This window comes from Aotus nancymaae, unplaced genomic scaffold (assembly GCF_030222135.1).
Source record: "Aotus nancymaae isolate 86718 unplaced genomic scaffold, 86718_ANA_hifiasm-v0.15.2.pri h1tg000025l, whole genome shotgun sequence".
NCBI lineage: Eukaryota > Metazoa > Chordata > Mammalia > Primates > Aotidae > Aotus > Aotus nancymaae.
In genome coordinates this window covers 22,654,236-22,676,188 of record NW_026988438.1, presented here as the reverse complement: position 1 = coordinate 22,676,188, position 21,953 = coordinate 22,654,236, and the positions used below count along the sequence as shown (strand labels likewise).

The 21,953-nt window shown below is 34.4% G+C and overlaps 1 protein-coding gene across 6 annotated transcripts in view; it reads left to right on the top strand.

Annotated features, from left to right (window-relative positions):
* The window catches only part of DMTF1 (cyclin D binding myb like transcription factor 1), a 44,558-nt gene that overhangs the window by 9,484 nt on the left and 13,121 nt on the right, over positions 1–21,953 (top strand). For 4 of the 6 annotated variants that reach the window (XM_012440412.2, XM_012440415.3, XM_012440413.2 and 1 more), the window contains 9 exons: positions 1,830–1,952; positions 3,265–3,381; positions 4,792–4,914; positions 9,237–9,331; positions 12,316–12,430; positions 13,364–13,440; positions 18,280–18,437; positions 20,093–20,125; positions 21,013–21,122. In XM_012440412.2, coding sequence (XP_012295835.2) covers positions 3,273–3,381; positions 4,792–4,914; positions 9,237–9,331; positions 12,316–12,430; positions 13,364–13,440; positions 18,280–18,437; positions 20,093–20,125; positions 21,013–21,122 — 820 coding nt within the window. In that variant the 5' untranslated portion in view covers positions 1,830–1,952; positions 3,265–3,272. Of the gene's footprint in view, positions 1–1,829; positions 1,953–3,264; positions 3,382–4,791; positions 4,915–5,687; positions 5,905–9,236; positions 9,332–12,315; positions 12,431–13,363; positions 13,441–18,279; positions 18,438–20,092; positions 20,126–21,012; positions 21,123–21,953 lie in introns of those variants that run through there. The other 2 variants (XM_012440416.2, XM_012440418.3) reach the window with 2 other exon arrangements.

The following is a 21,953-nucleotide window of genomic DNA, read 5'->3' as shown; positions in this document are numbered from 1 at the left end:
TGCAGAACATTAAAAAGGAGCCAGGATTCTGGTTCTTTTTCCCAAAGTTTTGGATTAACTTGAGTCTTTAAACAATTTTCATTCAAATGCTAAACCTGTGACCATTTTGCACCTATCAAATAAGCATTCTGCTTTTTGCTTTGAAGTTTTAAAAAAACACAACTATTGGCAAGATTACCAAGAGTAGAGTTTAGATTTCAATGATTGGGATTAAATTTGTGCAACGTTTTGGGAAAATAAATTGCAGTATGATTGAAGAATTCTAAATTTTGTCATTTCCTTTGATCTAATGATTTTTATTTATTAATTTTTAAGGAAATTAAAAATTGGGAACAACATAAATGTCCAGTAATAGGAGAACTGTTAAATGATGTCACACTTTTTATTGCAGCATAAATTTTATTTTTTGTTGTTTTATTTTTTGAGACAGGTTGTTGCTGTCACTCAGACTGCAATCTTGATTTCCTGGGCTGCAGCCATCCTCCTACTGTAGCCTTCTGAGTAGCTGAGATTACAGGCATAAACCACCACACAAGGCTAATTTTTTAGTTTTCTTTGTGGAGACTAGATCTCACTCTCACGCCGTTCTCAAACTCCTGAGCTCAAACGATCATCCTTCCAAAGTGCTGGGATTACAAGCGTGAGCCACCACACCTGGTACAGCATAAGTTGCAAGTAATAAAAACTTGTGTTAGATGCCTCCCTTGGTTTCCTTCACACTTTTCAATCTGAGCAAATTCTAAAAAACAGGATATAAAATTGCAAGATACACTATAGTCACAGACACATGCATTGGGGGATGAGATTGGAAAGAACTACACCAAAGAGTGTGAAAAATCATTTTTTGGAAAGTTTATGGATGATTTTGACCTTTTTTTTTTTTTTTTTTTTTTTGACTTTTTTACATTTCTTTTCCCCATCTTTTGCAACAGGTATTACTAACAGGCCAGCCTTTTAAAAACTAATGGATTCAGAAATGATGACATGAAACATGAAATCTAATAGATTATGAAGTTTCTCCAGCAGGATCTGTGCCTTTTCCACTGAAAATGCAAAGAGGATCTAATTAGAATGCTGCAAAAATTAAAATTTTAATCCCTAGTTTTGCTAAAACATCCCCTTGAACCTCAAATACTGTTTTGTTTTTTTTTTGTCCTTTGTTGGCCTTTGAGGATAAAGATGAGAAACTTACTGAAAGAAACTTTTGAAAACCATTTCATATTTCATAAAGTTTCACATTGCTTTCAAGAGCTTACTTGTAATTTGCCTTTTCTGGCCTGATTGTTTAAGGTTTCTTTTTTTTTTCCCACAGATTACTAGATAGGGTTGTTCACTTGTCATCTTAAAAGTGTTTTCTGAATGAATAGGGTATTATATGATTTTTAATGCTTTAAGATAAAACAGAGGGATTAATAATTATAAAGAAAAACTATAGTTACTAGTAATATTTATCATACTATATTGGTTGATATACACATCATGTTACATAATGGTACCACGGTCTGTAGTTCATAGAACCACTAGCATAGCTGAACTTTTTTGGTTTCGTTTGTTTTGTTTTGTTTTTCCAGAGAATGTTTGCCTGATGAGAGCCACGTGGGTTAAGAAACTACCTGTTAATATTTATTCATCATTTCTGTCCTTTCTTCATTGGGAAACGCTTTTAGTGGCCAATTTCCAAAAGTTCTACTTAAAAAAGAATTCTAGTTTTGTCTTACTCTTCTAGTTGAGATAACACAGGCTTAAGTCTAGACTGTCATCAGCATACTGCTGTCCTACCCATTTTTTCTTACTAAGCTTTATTGTGTGTAATGCTGTTACTTTTTCAGAGTGTTGCAGAGATCGGAACATGGAGGAGAAACAGTCTGGATAACATGAAAGTGATGCTGCTGGCTAAGGGAAGGCAACTTGATTCTGTGGGAAGGGCTGTAGCTGATCCATCTGTTGTCTAGGTAAGTCTTTGTTGCAAAGACCTCACATGATTTGCAAATTTGTCAAAACTAGATCATGATTTCCATTTACCTTTATTTTGTGAATGGCATAATTACCATCGTAAAATGAATAATGTCCTTTTCAAATAGTAATTTGTATAGTAAAATTTTAATGAATTATTGGATCTTCCCCATGTAATTGTTAATATATTTAGGTTAATATTTTTTTTGTGCCAAGGAAAATACATTCACTTCAATGGAAAATATATGAATGGACTAATATCTTGTGTATAGGAGCCAGAGAGAGCCAGGCATGTTGGCACACACCTGTACCCAGCTACTTGGGTGGCTAAGACAGGAATATCACTTAAGCTCAGGAGTTCAAGGCTCTAGTGCACTTAAGGTAGTGCCTCTGAATAGTTCTGCACTCCAGCCTGGGCAACAATGCAAGACCCCTTCTCTTAAAAAAAAAAAAAAAAAGTTTAATAAACATTGAGAAATTATATCAGGGTTTATGTCTTCTGCATTATTTAGTTGGTAAGACATGTGGATAAAACCAAAAGTGAGTATTGAGGCAGGAACGTCCTTAAACCTTATGAGTGTTTCTGAAAACTTCAACCAGGCCATTGATTACAGTTTCATACCTCCCCCTGCCTGCCCACCAGCCATGAGGTATTATATTCTGAGACTAATTATTCTGTCTGTCTGAACAAGAGGAAAATAATATTTGTGTAAAATAGCAGGTAAGGATACTTTGAACAATGAAAGTACCTGTTTCAAAAGAAGGCCTAACTCATCTCTTAAAATTGCAGTTTGGTCAATGATGGATATATGCACTTGTTCAATATTAAGAACATAGCAAGAGTTATTTAGTGTTCCTATTTTTCAGATAATAGAGCTTAAATACCTGTAAAAATGTTTTGGAAAAATAATTATTAAATCAAGATAAAATTTTTGATGAATCCAAGTTAAGCACCTGGAAAGGTGTCCATAATGACACAATCAAAAAGTGGTGAGAGTTTTGTCGATATGACAGTCTTTTTTTGGATGTTGCAAAAATCTTTCTTAAAGTATTATAAATGTTGTAGGTTTTCAAAATTCATCAGAGCCATCAGATTCTTGCAGATTATCTTATTCTAAATGATGGGTATAAATTTATGAAAGGAGGCAGTTTTTGAAATCTGAACTCTCATTGCAATTTTACATGAAGAACACTATAGGCAGATGCCCAAATAAATGTGTGTGGTATTTCAGGGGATATTAAGGGGAATACTTCATATTCACATCTGTGAATAATTTTTGAAATCCTAATCTGGAGTCTGTTCTTGTATAGATTTGAGTATGAGCACAGTGGAAGAGGATTCTGACACAGTAACAGTAGAAACTGTGAACTCTGTGACTTTGACTCAGGACACAGAAGGGAACCTCATTCTTCACTGCCCTCAGAATGGTAGGAGAACTTGCAGATATATAATTCTGACTCTTTGCAAAATTTCTGAATTTGATGTCACTTTTGACCCCTATTGCCCAAATGAGTATGGGCTACACAGTAGAAAACAAGATTATCTCTTTCAGTTGAACATAAGTGTTAGCCTTTGTCAATCTTGTTGCTATATTGTAAATAAGATCTGTTGAGCCCCCAGAGATAATGAGGGAATAACTATAATGTATACCTCTTTTTTTAATACTAATTGGTGCCAGCAGTATATTTAATACATTAGAAAATGTAGAGTTAGTCCTCAATGCAAATAGATTCTTTTGTTAGAACCTGTGTTAAAGAATTGTACACAATCATTTGAATATGACTTAATATGATGATCTGCAATGAATTAAGATTCAATAGCCTTCCAGCTGATAACTTTGTTGTTACTCCTCTACTTGCTGTTTATTTATGCCATTTATTGTGCTTTTAGGTTCATCTTTACTCAACCTTGGTTCTGTCTTCTCTTTTCACTCTACTCATAATTCATAGGTTATTTAATTCAGACTTATTATTTTAACTAGCACCTAGCTATAAAGATGACTCAGATTCTGTCTTTATTCAGCTTTCTCTGTGCTTCTCACAGGCACCTTAAGTTTCATATGTCCCAAACAGTCCTTACTTGTACTTACTTCCTAAACCTAGTTCTCTTTTTTCTTTCTCTGTGAATTTCATTACTTAGTATGCAGGCCATGAATGTGGTTGGGAATAAATTATTTCTCTCGTCGCCATTTGAAGACTTGCTGATAGTATTATGTTTTTAAAATCTATTGCATCCTCTCTGTTTCAAGCCCTCCATTGTTAGTTTAGATTCTCATTTCTCATCCAGGTAGATCCAATAGCCTTTTAACCATTCTCCTACCTATAATTCATCTTTCAAGCTGCTGATGAAATTATTCATGATATGTTTAATAGCATAAAGCTTCCCAAGGTTTTTAGAATATAGTACAGGTTCTTTAATTTGGCCCATAGGTCTCCAGTCATTTCTGCTTTCCTCATAGTCTCACCTCCTGCCGTATTTCATATACTTGTGTACCAGCAGATCACATTTTCCGAACATACCTTAAGCTTCTCATACCTCCAAGCCACTGCACATATTGCTTCTACTGCCGAGAGACAGCAGTTTTTCCTGGGCTTCCCTTCTCTTTTAAGTTTAAAACACCTCTTACAGGAAACCTTCAGAAGTTGAATACTCCAATAGGCATAGAAAGGCAGGGTCCTTTTGAATCCTGTTGGCACAACTAGGTTTATTTAAATGAGCAAATTGGTAAGAAGATTGTTTTAATGGGTAAGAAAATTGTTACAGAGTCATTATTAGAGATTTTGTTTTGCCTCATTGGTTTGAATTTTTTGAGATTTTTGTTTGTTTTCTTCCATTAGAAGCGGATGAAATAGACTCAGAAGATAGTATTGAACCTCCACATAAAAGGCTTTGTTTGTCCTCTGAGGATGATCAGAGTATTGATGATTCTACTCCTTGCATATCAGTTGTTGCACTTCCACGTAAGTCACTATGTATTAAGAACACAGAATTCCCTTTTGAAATCTAAATTTAGCTTGTAAGACATCCAATTGGCATTTCTAGATAGACTTAGAATCATTGCTTTTTTCTTCATTTAGTCAAAACACCTCTTTTTAACTAACAATACAATGTGCCAGGCATATCGTTAAATGCTTTTACATATATTGCCTCCTTTAATCTTCCCAACCTTTTTTTTCAATTGCCCCACAAGGAGCCTTTTTAGCCTTTTTTTTCCCTGATTGTACTCTTCCTTCATGAAAAGTACAATATATCCTCAAAAATATCCCGTGTTTCCTAATGTACTGTCTGTATGTCCTTGCTTTTGTTCATAAAGATAATAAAATTTGTTGTCACATGCCTTTCTCCCCAACCCAAGAATCGTATTTGCCCTCATAGAGAAAGCATGCTTTATAAGAGATACTAACATTATTATTTATATTTTATAAGTCAGGAAACTGAGACACAGAAAATTATAATAACTTGGCTAAGAGCCATTCTAGGCATTCTGGTTCCTGTAGTACGTACTCTTAACCCCAATGCCATATTGCCTCTTCAGTATGCTATATGATAACATGAAAGTTAGATAGAACCCTAATTAGTTTATTCTTGCCCAGAAAGTTTTTAATGTGTTTCTATTCCAAGATCATTTAAAGTAGACTGGATTCTTTAGGAGGTATAATATCTCAAGTGTAATACTGTTGGCACAAGACAGCATACCAACTGCAACATTAGATTGTATTTCTGATTTGCTTAGCAAAGAGTATGGAGTGTTCAGGAAGATTCCAGAGTAGATGCCTTAATCCATGGCAGTGGGCATGGAGCACATGGCTGTCGGTGGCACTCTTAGCACAAAGGAGGGTTTTGCCATATCTGAGAACTTTGATTTTACACTCATCATCAGACAAAATCACATCTTCATCTTTTGAAAAAGGAAGACTAGGTTTTCAGCATGGAAAATCGTATCTTAACAGGTAGATATGTACTCTGAATTTAGAGTTAATTTGCTTGCTAAATTGAACAGAAAAGAAACTTTTAGTTTACTATTAGACTTTATTGAAAAACTCTTAATATTGCTTCCAATTGTGGCATAAACAAGCATAACGTATTTATAATTAGATACTTTCTTCCTAATGATGCTTCCTATATTTTCTTAAATCTTTCCTAATTTGACTATTATTATGTTGTAATTCAATTCTAAAACTTAACTGGCCTTTCTGTACAGCCATAATCCTAAGTATTTTCTAAACTAGAATTTTTGAGTGGCTATTTTGATAGAAATTGACTTTAACCAATTCATTTGGTTAAAGTGGAATGCCTTGTTCATGATTGTACATTCAAACTATATTTGGTATTTTGTTTTATTTTATGGTGTAACCAAATCCTTCAGGGCACTGTTCACTTAGCTTCAGATAATAGAGATATGTTGACATGAAAGCACATGAGCTGCTTTATGATGGGTCATAGCATCATCACATATGGAAGACACACTGGAGCCTAATATTTAGCAATAAGACTGATACAGTTTATCTGTCTGGATTGTAAAAATCCTCACAGCATCAGCCTAACTCATATTAATCATTCTAACTCACTAACCACTTCTTTTTGTGGTCATCTGCCACTACATTTATCTCAATCCCTATTTGTAGTTATTACTATGTGGTGATTACAGTATTCATCTAGATGATTCTTTCAGTACCTTACCCCCTTATTCCTTTTGTTCTCCATTTTTTACGGCCTTTACCACTCTTATCTATTTCTGGAGTTCATTTGTGATCTATTTCAGACTTGCTACTTTCCTACCAGTACATCTATCTTTCCAGCTCACTTCTTGTAGTATTCTTGAACTCCTGAAGTCTTTTGCCTCACTGGGACCTGTTGATCCTATTACTTTTTCATTGTTCCTTCTCTGTTTGTATCCTTTCTTTGCTTTTTACCCTGTTTCACTTTTATGGTTAATCATTATAATCACTATAATCACTGTCTTGCATTCACCAAGTCCTTTGTTCTTCTCTTACTTCACTGTTCGGTGAAATCATAACTGTCTAAATCTATCTTTGCCTATTTATGTCTGTAACAGTGCAGCTAATTGAAAAGGATTAGAGAAAAATGGCACAAGCAGGCTATTCTCACTTTAATTCCTGATCATTAACCTCAAGTGGGCTCCTAATGCTAGTAACACCAGTTTTCTAGTGTTTTTTTTCCCACTCTGAGATGACTATTTCATAGCTCCTGAAACTTTTGAATACCTCTTCCACCTTTTTACTCTGAGCTGATAACCCGACTTCCTCTTCACTAAGAAAATTGAAGTAACCAGAAAATAATTTCTACACATTCCCACTACCACAAATATATACCCACCTGCATCTATGTCCATATATTTGTTATCCTATCTTAGACCTAGCCTTCCATTTACTAGGTTTCATCCCCTTTACCTACTCAAGGACATTATTCCAATAATTATTTTGTCTCTTCTGTATCACCAGTTTTTCGTGTACTGAATCATTCTTATCAGTATTGGAAACGTACTGTTATTTTTTCTTTAAAATAAAATGTCCCTGGTCAATCCCAGCACTTTGGGAGGCCAAGGCAGGCACTTTGCTTGAGCCCAGGAGTTTGAAACCAGCCTGGGCAACATGGCAAAATTCTATCTCTACGATAAATACAAATTAGCTGATGTGGTGGTGCACGCCTGTATTCTCAGCTACTAGGGACGCTAAGGTGGGAGAATCTCTGGAGCCTGGGAGGTTGAGGCTGCAGTGAGCTGTTAGTATGCCATGGTATTCCAGCCTGGGCAACAGAACAAGATCCTGTCTAAAAAAAATAAATAAAAAGCCCCTTTAGCTCACCTTTGGTCCTTATTCAATTTTTCTCCTTGTCTTTAGAGCAGAATACCTTGAAAATTACCTATATTTGCCTTCCTTTCCCCCATTTTTCCTTAAACTTAATCCAGTCAAGCTTTCACCCCTTAACTAAACTGTTTTTCTCTGCTCTCCAAAGACCTTCTTGTTGCCAAATTCAGTGGCCACTTTTTTAGTGTTTGCCTTTCTTGATCTGTCAGAAACTTTTGACAGTATTTATTATTCCTCCTCCCTGAAACATTTTCACTTGACTTGTAGGAAACATTCCTCTGGTTTTCTATTTTTATGTCCATTTCTTCTTAGTCTCTAATGCTGACTTTTCCATGTCACCAGAACCTCTAAATGTGGAGCACCCCAGGACTAAGTCCTTAGACTGCTTCTTTGTTTTCTTTACTCACTTTTTAGGTGATCTCAACTTGAGATTTTAAATACTATCTGGTGTTAACTACCAGATTTATTCCAGACCAGACTTCTCACTTTCTAAATATATAGTAGTTGTCTCAAACTAATGTGTTTAAAGTAGAGATTCTATAACTTCCTAAATCCTTAAATTTGCTTCTTTTACAATCTTCTCCAACTAATTAGTAAAAAGTGTATTCCAGTAGTTTTGATTTAAAAAAAATATTTAATGTTATCCTTGACTCTTCAGTCTCTCCTATCTCTTGTTTGTCTACAAATCATATTGGCTCTGCCATCCAAAATACATTCACGATTTGAACTCTCAGTTGCCTTCACCCTAGTCCAAGCCACTGATACATCTTGATTGCATTTGCCTCTTAACTGATCTTACTCCAGCTCTTGCTGCCCTTCAGACTGTTTTTCTTAGCAGCCAGAGTGAGCCTGTTACAATATAAGATTACTTTATTCAAAATCTTCTAGTCATTTCCCACCTAAGAGTTAAAGCCAAAACCTTTTGGCTTAGAAGGCCCTACACAGTCTCCCGCGTGTTCTTGTTTAGTCTGTTTTAGCTACACTGGCTCCTTGCTATTCCCATGAATACTTCAAGATGCCCCATCTCAGAGCCTTTGCACTTGGCTCTCCTTGAAAAGGTCTTCCTTAAGACACCTGCAAAACCAGCTTCCATCCTAGCTCCTGAATATAATTTCAAATACTGTCTCCATACCAACACATTCTCTTTCCTGTTCTATTTTTTCTCACTGCTTATCACCATCCAACATAGTATCTTGTCCATTTTGTGTCTTTCCCCACTAGAATATAGGCTCCATGAAGAAAGGATTTTTGTTTCCCCAGCACCTAGAGCAATACCTACTATGAATTAGGTGCACATTAAGTATTATTAAGCAAATGAATATATACATGTGAAGATGTATTAAGAAGGAGTGTGTTAGGAAATTAGATGATTGTGTTTTATTCCCATGAATATTTTTAGAATAATTAGAATTTGCCATTATTATTTTGGAGATGAACTGTTCCTTTTCTTGAAGTTTCAGAAAATGATCAGAGCTTTGAGGTGACCATGACCGCAACCACAGAGGTGGCAGATGATGAGGTTACTGAGGGGACTGTGACACAGATCCAGGTATAGTAAATCTTTTAACTGACCCCGGGAAGGTGATCCTTTACACATTGCTTAGGTGATAAAATGATGAGAAACCTCAGCCTCCCAAGTAGCAAGGACTACAGGAACATGCCACTGTGCCCAGCTTTAGCCCTTACTACAAAACAAATTATAAAGTTGTTTTGTTTTGATTACTGCCAAAGAGTTAATGAGTTATAATTTAATATTTAGCCTCTTGGTTTGTTATCACAATTTTAGTGAACAAAAAACTTTTCATAATTTCTAATTTGTTTAATCAGATTAACTTTAGACACAAAATGGACAAGATGTGAGTTGAAAGCATGGTTTAAAAGTTCAGAAATAGTCTGTTTCTTACTGTATCTTTGCTGTAAACCAGTTGCAGCTATTTGACGTAGTTTGGCAGTTAATGTACTGTGTCTCATTCCACTAATGAGACTAGCTTGAAAAATAATTAGAAACTATTGTAAGTCCCTATATATATAGTACTTTGTGGTTGCAAGAGGTCTTCAGTCAGCTGAATATTTAAGATTTATAAGCCTTATATATATTGTAGACATGAAATCCTGCAACCAACTCATAAAAGCTTCATTTTAAAAGCAATAGCATACTACATAAAGTTGAGTAAACTTAATAGATGCATAAAGTAGTAAAAAAAAATAGGAATACTGTAAAGCTTATTAATATTTATTATACCAAGTATAGATAGGTATATAAATATCCTTCAAGGTACTTAAGTCTCCTGCTGTACTCACCGAACTCATTTGTTATTGACAGTGTTAAATACTACTGCTAAATAATTATTTGCTCATTTGATGGCTAGTTAAATGTTTGACACTACATGACTTACATGATCATTGTAACTCTTCATAGGGAAAATTTGAGCCATGAGTCATTAAGTGTTTACCCCAAAATAGTGGTTAATTAGCATGACAGACTTATTCCTAAGGTTTATGGAATGGGCTCTGCTATGTAGACATACTTTGAGGAATGGTGATTTGATTCTCATATCCAACTGGTTAATTTAAGAGATGATCATTTAAGAGAATTTTCTACATTATAGTTCTTAAAAGTGAGTATGTATCAAGGTCTTTTGATAGCTCTCTGTTACACTGTTTACTGATGTATAACTCCAGGATCAAATCTTGTAGGAATTCACTCAAGGTGGTGGAAAAAATATTAAAGGAAAAACAGTAGAGAAAGTTACAGAATATAGTCTCGAACCCTTTTAGAAAGCCTAAAAGCTTTTTCATAGTTTCAGTAGAAGTTTTAGCTGAAGGCAGCCTAAATCCCCTTTACATTTAGTTAATAAGTAAAGCAAATAGCTAAAGTATGTGGAGTTTACCTAAATAACTTGTTTACTTGTGTGGTCTTAAAACTAACTTTTGAGCCAGATGGCCCTCTCAGGAGAAGGTTGACCAAGGAAATCACCCTCTAATGGTTTTTGCTTTAAGCATCATAACCTGTGCTTTAATCTTCATTCTAGTGGTGTTGACTTGGGCTTTGTCAATTAAACTTTACTAAATAAATGCAAGTCTCATTGGCTGAGGAAGGCTGGCAGCAAAGTATCTGTAAAGCGGCTGTGGACCCTCAGCCGAACTGGTAAAGCATGATATCTGTGTGTCAAGTGTATTTTATTCATCTGTCACTGAGTCAAGGTCTGCAGGACAGTCCCCCGACAGTGGTGCCCAAACATGAGGCGACCCCAACAAATCTTATAAAATTGTAATCTTCAGAATATAAGAAGCCTTAGACACATCTAGTCTGTCTCAGTTCTTAGCTTTATAAAGGTCTCTCTTGATTAAAAAAATAGTAACAATAAGTATGACACATAGAGGGCTATAAAACTTTTCACACTTGTTCCAGTGATTTCCAACTTTTTGCCCATGGTCTCAAAAACACTTTCATAAACACACTATATGTATTACCACCAGATATAAAAATAAAGTAGGCAACATTAGAGATGTGGCTTTTCTCTTAATTATACGTTGGTTGTCCACTGATAGCTTATCTCTTTCCAAGAGAGATGAGTTTCAATTTCTCTTCATATTAGAAGTTCAGTTTCTGCTTATTCAAGTAGTATTAGTCCAATCCTTCTTGGGATTTACCTTCAGTCAGTGACATTGCTTAGTTTTTTTTAGCCTAGAGACTGAATTGGGTTGAGTGGTCACTAAACATGTGACTCTTCCTTTATTCTGCCCATGATAGGCTATTACCTGATATGGTAGCACCGTTTTTGCCAGGTCTTCCTCATATACTTTATTGTTCTCTTCAGGCCATTCAGGCCAGGGTCAATTCTGTCAAAGGCAGCTCCCCACTGACCAGCAGATTTTGTAGCTGAAAATGTAGCTGGTGGTAGTTGCACAGAAAACTCAGCTGCTTTAAGAATAAGTAACACCATACAGTTCTTTGAGAGGAAGTTACGTTAATAAGGCTCTAGAAGTTGGCAAAAACAAAGTTGTCAGAAAACAATACGCAGACCATGATTTTGCAATAATGACTTATGATTTAACTTAATCTTTTAAGTTAAGCAAAAGATTATATCATTGGTGATTTAGGCAGCAAGCTTATCTCTGAGGGTGTTAACAAATCATAACACCCAACCCTAGCACTTACATTTTCCTGTCTAGAACAGATAGCTGTATATTATTGAGCTTATTTATATATGTAAATATTTATGTTTTCCTGAATATTCTATGTTGATTTAAATACTTAGTGGACTCTTGGCCCATTTTATACATAGTACATTTACTTGCTTAAATGAAGATTGTATTATGTTAATGCATATAATTTTGTTTTCATACTGCTATAATAAAAACAAGCAATTTTTTTGTAAATTGAATATATTTTTACTATATCTAAACCAAGTGAATTCCATATTACTGTATTAAAATTTTATAATGCTTAGCATTATTAAGATGAATCAGGTTGGGCATTAAATCAAGCTGCCCCCCCTTTTTTTTTTTTTTCACTTTTACCTTTTCAAGATTTTGCAGAATGAGCAACTAGATGAAATATCTCCTTTGGGTAATGAGGAAGTTTCAGCAGTTAGCCAAGCATGGTTTACAACTAAAGAAGATAAGGATTCTCTGACTAATAAAGGTAAGATATACTGTGAATTTTAGTTCCCAGTGGAAAAAAATGGAGATAGAGAGGGCTTATAGTCAACAAGATTCTGAATTGGACCTTTATCATCGGGATTGAGCAATTAAACTAATTGAGCTTTTCTAACTGAAATAAATTTGACCCCGAATAACTTTGAATTAAGGTTATGAAACCACCATTTGTTTTTCAGTAATTATATTTTTCCTTCTGATTTGAAGTGAATTTTGTCCTGTTAATTTTTGAACAAATGCATAGTGGTGTCATCTAAGACAATACAGTTATTGCTTATGGGAGTAGGAAGTCAAGCCTTTTCAAGGGTCTACCAACTTTGGTCTGATAAGTGGCTTAGAGGCTCAAGGTAACATAGTGTTCATAGTGCTGGCTATGCTCAAACATAGCTCAGAAAGCTGCTACAAAAAAAGGGAGGGTTGTGTCTCTGCCACTCTGAAGTACAAAAAGGAAGCAGAAAAACGTAAATCATTTTCAACCACTGTATAGTGAATATTCATTAAGAATACAGTATTCACTTGGTATTCAATATTTACCTTGCCCTAGAGTCTTTTGTATATATTCTGCTCATAAAATTTTCATTGGAGAAATTTTTCAAAAAGTTTTGAGCATGATTTGGCCTTTCTTATTTTTATACATCTCTTTTTAGCAGTTTTGTACTGCTGAAAGGCTGAGAGGTAATAGTTTTAAAATCTTTAATTACCATTGTCTTTTTTTTAGTAGGGTCAAATAAATGTATTGTAGCTTAAAAACCGGAGGTTACAAAAGCAAGTTTACCTAGAGCTACCTTTTAGATTTCAGAGGAATGAGAAATTAAATTAGCTACATTTTATCCCCAAATATAATTTAATCACAAAGGAAATTTGTTGTTTTCTTTCAAGGAGTAACATTTTTTATAACATTACTTGTTTTCTTTTAAAGGACATAAATGGAAGCAGGGGATGTGGTCCAAAGAAGAAATTGATATTTTGATGAACAATATTGAACGCTATCTAAAGGTATCTTACGGCAAATTTTTATGTTTCAATAATTTGTTTATTGCCAATTGCAGAAATTGACACAGCATATTGTATGTACTTACTAGGAGCTTTTTACTTATTTTGTAATGGATGATTGACTAACATAGCTGAATAATTCTAAAACATGTTATTATAGTATAATAATATTTTGAATTCTCAGTTTAAAATACCTTTGCTACTTAAATTACCACCCTTAAGTTTAGATAAAATCCTAATAGCCTCTCAACATTTTAAAGCCTTATCTTTTCAAGAAGCCTATAGAGTTTAATTCATGTTGTTTAAAGCTTAAGGTATGTATCTTTGTTTTTTTTTGTTTTGTTTTTGCTTTTGAGATGGAGTCTTGTTCTGTTTCCCAGGCTGGAGTACAGTGGCACAATCTTTGGCTTAGTACAACTCTGTCTCTCGGGTTCCAGCTATTCTCCTGTGTCAGCCTCCCGAGTAGCTGGGATTACAGGCATACACCACCATGCCCAGCTAATTTTTATATTTTTAGTAGAGACGGGGGTTTCACCATGTTGACCAGGCTGGTCTCAAACTCCTGACCTCAGGTGATCCGCCCATCTCGGCCTCCCAAAGTGTTGGGATTACAGCCATAAGCCACCATGACTGGCTAAAGTATGCATCTTTGAATGAATTTTTGATGTCATACCAGCCCTTCCCTTTTAAAAAAATAAAAATTTAGTTTATTTTCTTATTCAGGTTTATTTCTTGTTAGCTTAGTACACTTCATTAAACATCCTTTGAACACAATAGTTTTTAAGTATTGGATTGTGTTAAGGCATGGATTGCTTTAACACACAGTGTTTGCCTTTGAAGTCAGTGATCCATTTGGGCAGGCTGGAAACAGGTGAAGAATGATACAAAGCTTTGTATCATGTGAGTGGTACACGTGAGTTCTGTACAAGTTTACAGAAAGAGTTTTTAGAGCAGTTATGGAAATTTTGGAAGAGCAAGGATTTGAGCTGTGTTAAAAGGGTAGAACTTGGGCTAGAGTAGAACCGGAGGGAACCACATGAATGCATGCTGAAGTAGCAAGAAATCAAAGATCAAAACCAACACACATTAACCCCTTTACTTTGAACTGAGATAAGTAGCCTCTGGAAAACTAGGCTTTGAAGTCCATGCCGAAGAATTAGAACTTTTCCTATAGGAAATGAGAAGTTATTAAAGGGTTTAAGAAAAGCTAGTAACTTAGTTGAGTAAGAAATTGGTGGGGTAGGTCTGTAATCTTTCCAGGGGCTTGCTGATTATCTCTGTAATGGAGTTAGATTCAAATAGTGTTTTGTCTGAAATGTAGACCATTAGCACATTTAGGGAAGGATGGTATACCTTCTCCTGTCATTTGATATATCGATTGCTTACTATTTTCCACGCTACACTAATGTAGAAATACGGTGCTGCCTAGAAGGTGCACATTTTGAAGTTTAATTTTAACTGCAACCTTCCCAAGCTAACCTTTGTGAAATGCAGAATTTTAAAACTTTAATTCTTCACTAATAAATGAGATCCTTCCACCATGTTTGTTGTTTTAAGAGAAACAAATACAGTGGCCTTTGAAAATGAATCCAGAAGTGTGTTTAAGTTGTCCACTAGTCACATATGGTTTAGTTATACCTGGAAAATGCTGTTAGTTTAGATAAAGCGGTAACCAGTGCCAAGGAATAGTGAACTTCGGGAATTAAACTGCGTTTTTCTTATATAGGGGATTGAAGTAGATAATCTCCAAGGACCCTTCCAATTTAGTGATTAATGAGCAGAAGTGAGTAGGAGACCTTTTAGAGGACTGAAGTAGACCAACTGAGAGTGGCAAAGGACTTAAACTACAGTGGTAGAAATAGAATTGGTAGGGAAAAGGCAGATAACCAAGTAGTCTGTAAGGATGCCTGGTGACTAAATGTTGGGAAAGAAGGAAAAGGGGTTGGAGCAACTTAAGAGTTTTTATTTTAGGTGACTGGGAGAATGATGATTAGATTGGCAGAAATAGGAAATGTCCAAAAGATTATCTTGGAAAAAGATAATTTGTTCAATTTTTATTTTTGACCATAGCTTTTATTATGTGGTGCTCTTCTAAGAGAATTCTGTAGAGCCAGTTTTAAACTTCAGAGAATTCCAATTAGTTTGATGTCACAAGTTTCATATTTGGGTTAAAAAGATAAATGAGAGTAACTTCTACAAGAAAAAGGGCAAGGAGTGTGGAGGTGGTAGAATCTTTTCTCTCACTCTGTGGTCGTCCTGCAACGCGGTGCTCCTTGCATTAGTAGCTCAGGAAATATTTAAATTTAATCATTTGCAAAACTGGAACTGCATAAGTGAAATAATTTTAGAAAACATTCTAAAATTTAGAATTTTTTTGCTGTGAAGTTTCATACATTCAAAAGTGTATGAAATGCATACACTGATTTCACCTGTTTTTGAAATTTATATAAAGAGATTCTATTCTCTGGATATTCTGTAACTTCTTTGGCTCAATATTATGATTTTAATATCCGTACCCTTTTATTTAGATGTATTTCATTGTGCAAATGTACAAGTTATCCATTTCTCAGTTAATGGTCATTAGAGTGTTTTTTTAGTTTTTTGCTATTCATTTGTACAAATTTAGTGGGTATTAATTATGGTTTTAATTTGTTTCTCTGATAACATTTTGATATGCTTATTAGCTACTTGTGTTCTTCTTTGAAATTCCTGTTTGTGTCTTTCACCAGTTTTTCTGTGGTTACCTGTTTTATTTGTTTAACTTAGACTTTCTTAATGTATGCTGGGTGTTAATGGTTTACTGGTCATTTGTATTATAGATACCTTGTCCCAATTTAGTGGCCTGTCTTTTCTTTCTCTTTAGGTGTCATTTAATGAGAAAAGATTGTTAATTGCAATATCAAATGTATTATCTTTTTTGTCTGTTTGTTTTGCATGCTTCCTTGTTTAAGAAATCCTTCCCTGCCTCAAGGGCATGAAGACTTTCTCACATTACTTTGTAAAAGTTTTATAATTCTGCATTTCATTGCTGTAGGTGTGAGATATAATTTGAATTGTGTTTCTTTCTGTATAGATGTCTAATTCCTAATTTACAGTGTTCATTCTGTCCTAAATCAAGCTGCCACAAATGTGTTTCTAGGTTTCCTAATTTGTGTTCAGGTTCTGTTTGTTGATTACCTGTACTAGTACAGCACTGTTTTGAGAAGTCCCAGTATCCGATGGGCCCAGCCTCTTTATAAATGTCTTGACTGTTCTTGGCCCTTTGTTCTTCTGTTACGAATTTAGAATCAGCTTGCAGAGAATGAAACACTCAAATGGAGTTTTTATTGGATGGTGTTGAATTTGTACATCAATTTGGGGGGAATTAATATCTTCATAGTATGTCATCTTTCTGTTGAGGAACATGGTATAACTCTTCATTTTAGTTCCTCTTCAATGTCAAGTTTTATATTTTCCTTCATAAAGGACATTGATAACTTGCCTCAGTTCTGATGCTCTAAATTTTGATGCTGTGTGGGAAGTTTTAAAAATATATTTAAACTTTGTATAGAAATGCAAATAACTGCATATTGATTTTGTATCTAGCAACCTTGCTAAAATTAGTTATTTTTTAAATCACATAATTTTTCTTCATAGATTTTTGGGTTTCTATGTATATATTACAAATGATTCTTTTTTCCAATCTTTACATTTTTGCTTTTTAAAATCTGATTATCAGTGAATTCTAATTGTTAAGACTTTATCATACATACATGAATATTGAATTTTATGGATGGTTTTCCCACGTCTGTTGAGATTTTACATTTTTTCCATAAATCTGCTGATGTGATTAATTACATTAATAATTTTCCTGAAATTAACACAAACTTGTATTCCCAGGATGAACTTTTTTACCTAGACATATTAATGTTTTTATACATTGCTGGGTTCAGTGTGCTAAAATATTATTAGGAAATCTATGTTAATGAATGAGTTTGACCTGAAAATTCTTTTCTGAACCTGTCCTTTTCTGGTTTCACTATTAAGATTATCTTAGCCTGATAAAATAAGCAAAGAAATGTGCCCACTTTTTTCATTTTTTTTGCAAACTTTTGAATAGTTTAAGAACAAGATTATGTGTCTATTCGGTAGTATTTACCTATAATGTCATCCATGTCATGTGGGCCTAGTGTTTTTATTGTGGGAAGATTATTTAATAACTGATTAGATTTTCTTGATGGTCTGTGGCTATTTGATTTTCTGTCTCTTCTAGAGTCATTTTTGGTAAGTTTAGGTCTTCTAGGAATTTATTCATTTTGCAAAAATTCAAATTTATTACCATAAAATTGTTCATATTATTATTTTCTTAATGGTCTAATCGCTTCAGCATCTCTACTTAGGCCCCATTTTTCCATTTCTAGTATTGTTTCTGTCTTTTTTTTTTTTATTTTGGCAGAACTTTAATCATTTCAGATTTTAGTAATCTTAATGGATATTTTCAAAGAACCAATTTCTAGATTTGTTTATCCTTTCTATGCTTTGATTCCGGATTCCATTGATTTTGCTCTTGTGATTTTCTTCCTTATACTTTCTTTAGATCTATTTTTAATTTTTTACAATTTCAAAAGGACTTGACGGAAATTGAATTTATTGAATTCGATAGTTTATTCTTGGAACATTTAAGTGTCAGTTATCTCTTGCAACATCTTAAAAGTTTATATTTGATTTATTAATGAATTAATGATATATTCTTTTTCTAAATGCCATTGATGACCTTTAACATAAGAACAAATTTTAAAAGCATAGTATATCTATATGCATTTTCTCAGAAATCCCTAAATCAAAGAAATGTAACCCATTTAGGCACGCGGAATAAAAGATGCTACAGAAATCATCTTTGAGATGTCAAAAGACGAAAGAAAAGATTTCTACAGGACTATAGCATGGGGTCTGAACCGGCCTTTGTTTGCAGTTTATAGAAGAGTGCTTCGCATGTATGATGACAGAAACCATGTGGGAAAGTATGAAAACTTGTAATGCTGCATGTTTTCATGTAATTAGGGGAGATACTTGAGGAACTGTCCATTTTTTAAAAAGTAGAATTATGGTCAAGGTATTAATTGAAGACAGCCATGAATTATTGTTAATATTTTTATCCTCCAGGTCCATGTTGTGAATATGGTAAAACTTTATTATTAAAGCCTCTTTTAGAAATTAGGTTGTAATTCACTTTATATAGGTTAGATTTAAGACTTGGCTTACTAAATATGTCAAAGTCTGCTTTGTAGTAAAATAACATAAAAAGTACAGTACTAGTTAAAGATTTAAGAAGTTTGAAAATAACTTGAAATTTATTGGTAACATTTTTCCTATTTGTTTTTAGAATACAACATTCCTAGGTCAGTGGCCTTTTTTCTTTTTTTTAAACAAAACCAGAATGGAAAAGAATGACATTTCTGGAAACAATGCATGGATTTCTGTATTTATGGGAAGGCACCATTAAGATTTTTCAATGCAATGATTATATATTGTTACTGACATTATTTTTAATTTGTTTGGAAATTTTAGGTGGCAGTAGTATGGCTTATTAGATACTACTGAGCTATTGGTGCAGCCTTTTCTCTAGCTCTTCAGCAGCCTGCTAATGAAAGTACATTTGAAAGCTGAAGGGGATTAAATTATGTTTTTATGACAATGGAAAAGGAGAAATAATTTTTAAATGGAGCGTAAAGGACTTGTTAACTATTCATAAACCTTCCATGCATTACAGATGGTTACACAGTGATCAGCCTTTCATAATTATTAAATGGACATTTTTAAAAAGAACATTGCACTGGCTGTATGGAGTACTTGCCTGATGAACTAAAGAGCAAGAGTATGTGAGATGTCCATACCTGGGTAAAGGAAGAGAATTTTAATTTTTTCAGTGTTTTCAGAGAATTTTCGGTAGATACTCTTCTTAGCTTTAGTTTATAATGTCACCCGTAGTGTTTTTTTTGTTTTTGTTTTTGTTGTGTTGTTTTTTTGGAGTAGTTATGATTTGAGAGTGCCAAAACCTAAATTTAAATAAAGGAAGTATTAGGCAGCATGGGAACAGATGTATGTTTTAAATGTTGATTTTTTTTTCTAGATAAAATTACACAATCTGTCTTTATTATAACTAAAAATATTTACTGTTTTAAAAAAATAAAAATAGAAACATTTATTTTTCAACTTTTTTCTTTTTTTTTTTTAACTGAAGGAGTAAGTTGTTGCCTAGGCTGGAGTGCAGTGGCATGATTTGGCTCACTGCAACCTCTGCCTCCCAAGTTCAAGCTATTCTGCTGTTTCAGCCACCCTAGTAGCTGGGATTATAGGCACCCGCCACGACGCCCAGCTAATTTTGTATTTTTAGTAGATACGGGGTTTCGTCATGTTGGCCAGGCTGATCTCGAACTCCTTGTCTCAAGTGGTCCGCCTGCCTTGGCCTCCTAAAGTGCTGGGATTAGAGGCATGGGCCACTGCGCCCAGCCTGTTCTCAACTTTTATTAATCCACTTAAAATGGGTTACTTTGAAACTATTATCATATGCTAAGTAAGTTAACATTCAGCTCCCTAAATGAAATTCTGATTTTTATTAAGGTTTTTAGTATTCGTTGTTTTGATTGATTTTTTAAAAATTTCTCTGAATTTCTAGATATACACCTGAAGAAATTGAGAAGCTCAAGGAGTAAGTTTTAAAGTTTTTCATTAATTCTGATTGTTTTTTGTGTCTTACATCCTTAAAAGTTTTACTTTGAAAATTTTAAGAGGTTTTTGGCAGACTGGTATAATTTAATTCTGCTTTTAAGCATGATTGACCTTAAAAAGATCACATCAAATCCATACTTGCACAAAATAACCATTCTCAGAATGTGTAAATCTAGTCTCCTGTTGCCATTCACCAGATGCTTCCTCAGACCACTAATAGGGATTCCAGAAGAGATGAAGGGGCCATTTTTGGTTGCCTGAAAACTAAATTTGGGGAATTTATATACCAGGATCAAAACCAGCATTGTGCTACATGGCTTAGTTTAGAATGGTGACTTGGCAAATGTTTCAGTGAATATCTGGGCTGACTCAACCTTGCAAAGTCTATTGAATCTCAGGAAATACAATTTTGCTTCATTGAGTTAGGCCATAAAGTATGGTTTAATGAATTATATGGCTCATGAACAAAATTGAAGATAGATTCTGTTTATAATGATAAAGACCTGTGAAACTCTTTTAGATGTCTAAAGAATTTGTTGAGTATATGCTCAAAAGGGAAAGTCTGGGGCTTGCCTGGGAGATTGTGTCAGTAACCTGAGGGGAAATTGGTCTTTTTTGAACACATATCCAAGTTACTTATTTCTTCTCTGACCCAGGAAAAGGGCAATTGCTGCCTGTTTTTTTTTCACCCACAGACAACTGTGGACCCCAAAAAAAGGCCACACTTTCAAACTTTGGCTCTCAAAGTATTGCTGCCCACAACTTCCAAACCAGTCAAATGGGAAGAAGAAGAATGAAGAATAAATGATGAAATTAAAAGGGAGAAAACAATTGAACCAAATGCTGATTGGCAGACTCTTGTTTTAGGCTCCGGATAAAGCATGGCAATGACTGGGCAACAATAGGGGCGGCGCTAGGAAGAAGTGCATCTTCTGTCAAAGATCGGTGCCGACTGATGAAGGATACTTGCAACACAGGTACTGTGACTGCTGCTGGTAGTGTTTTCTTGTTACCACTTAAGCCTCCTGCCCCTTAGGATACTGCCTTCCTTTTGTTTTCAGGGAGCAATTAGTTCAGACTTTTTCTAGTCTTCCTTTTACTTGAGCTTACTAGATGTATCAAACCTTCTTTTACTTTCTTTTTGTATAACCTAACATTGTCTTCAGGGACACAACATCACCTTAGTGACAAGATGATTCACATCTAACATGTTTCAGTTTTGTAGCTATTTCAGTACTTTCCCAGGTGAGAAGGTATTTTGAAGACAAATATGCATCGAGTAATTTTAATTTAGGTCCATCTGACTGTTGAGTTTACATTAGCAACAGCTAATCAGTGAGTGTTTATGAAAAACTTTAGTCACAGGTAAGTCCCAAATTAGGAAGAAGCTGTGTTCCAAAGATTTGTACGTATTTTGCTTATTTTAAACTCAAAGTATGTTTTTTCAGAGAAAAAATTTATGATTAGTGTTTCAGTCCCTGGGCAAGACTACGAATGCCTTTTAATGCATACAAATGTCCTGATGATAGTGTTAAACCTAATCTTTGCAACCAACAACAGTATTTAGGCTCTGCCATTAACTGTCATTTAACCTTTCTGAGCCTCACTTCCCTCTGTAAAAGAGATTAGATGGTCTTGTAGTGCCCTTTAAGCCATAATGTTCTCTGAAAGATCCACAATCTATGCCCAGTTTTTCAATTAAAAAGTTCTCAAGGTTAGCTTTAGCTTCTAAGGCATACTTTTTTTGTCCTTAACCAAACCCTGCTCTACTAAAATGAAATCAGAACTGTTTCCTGCTTAACTACTAC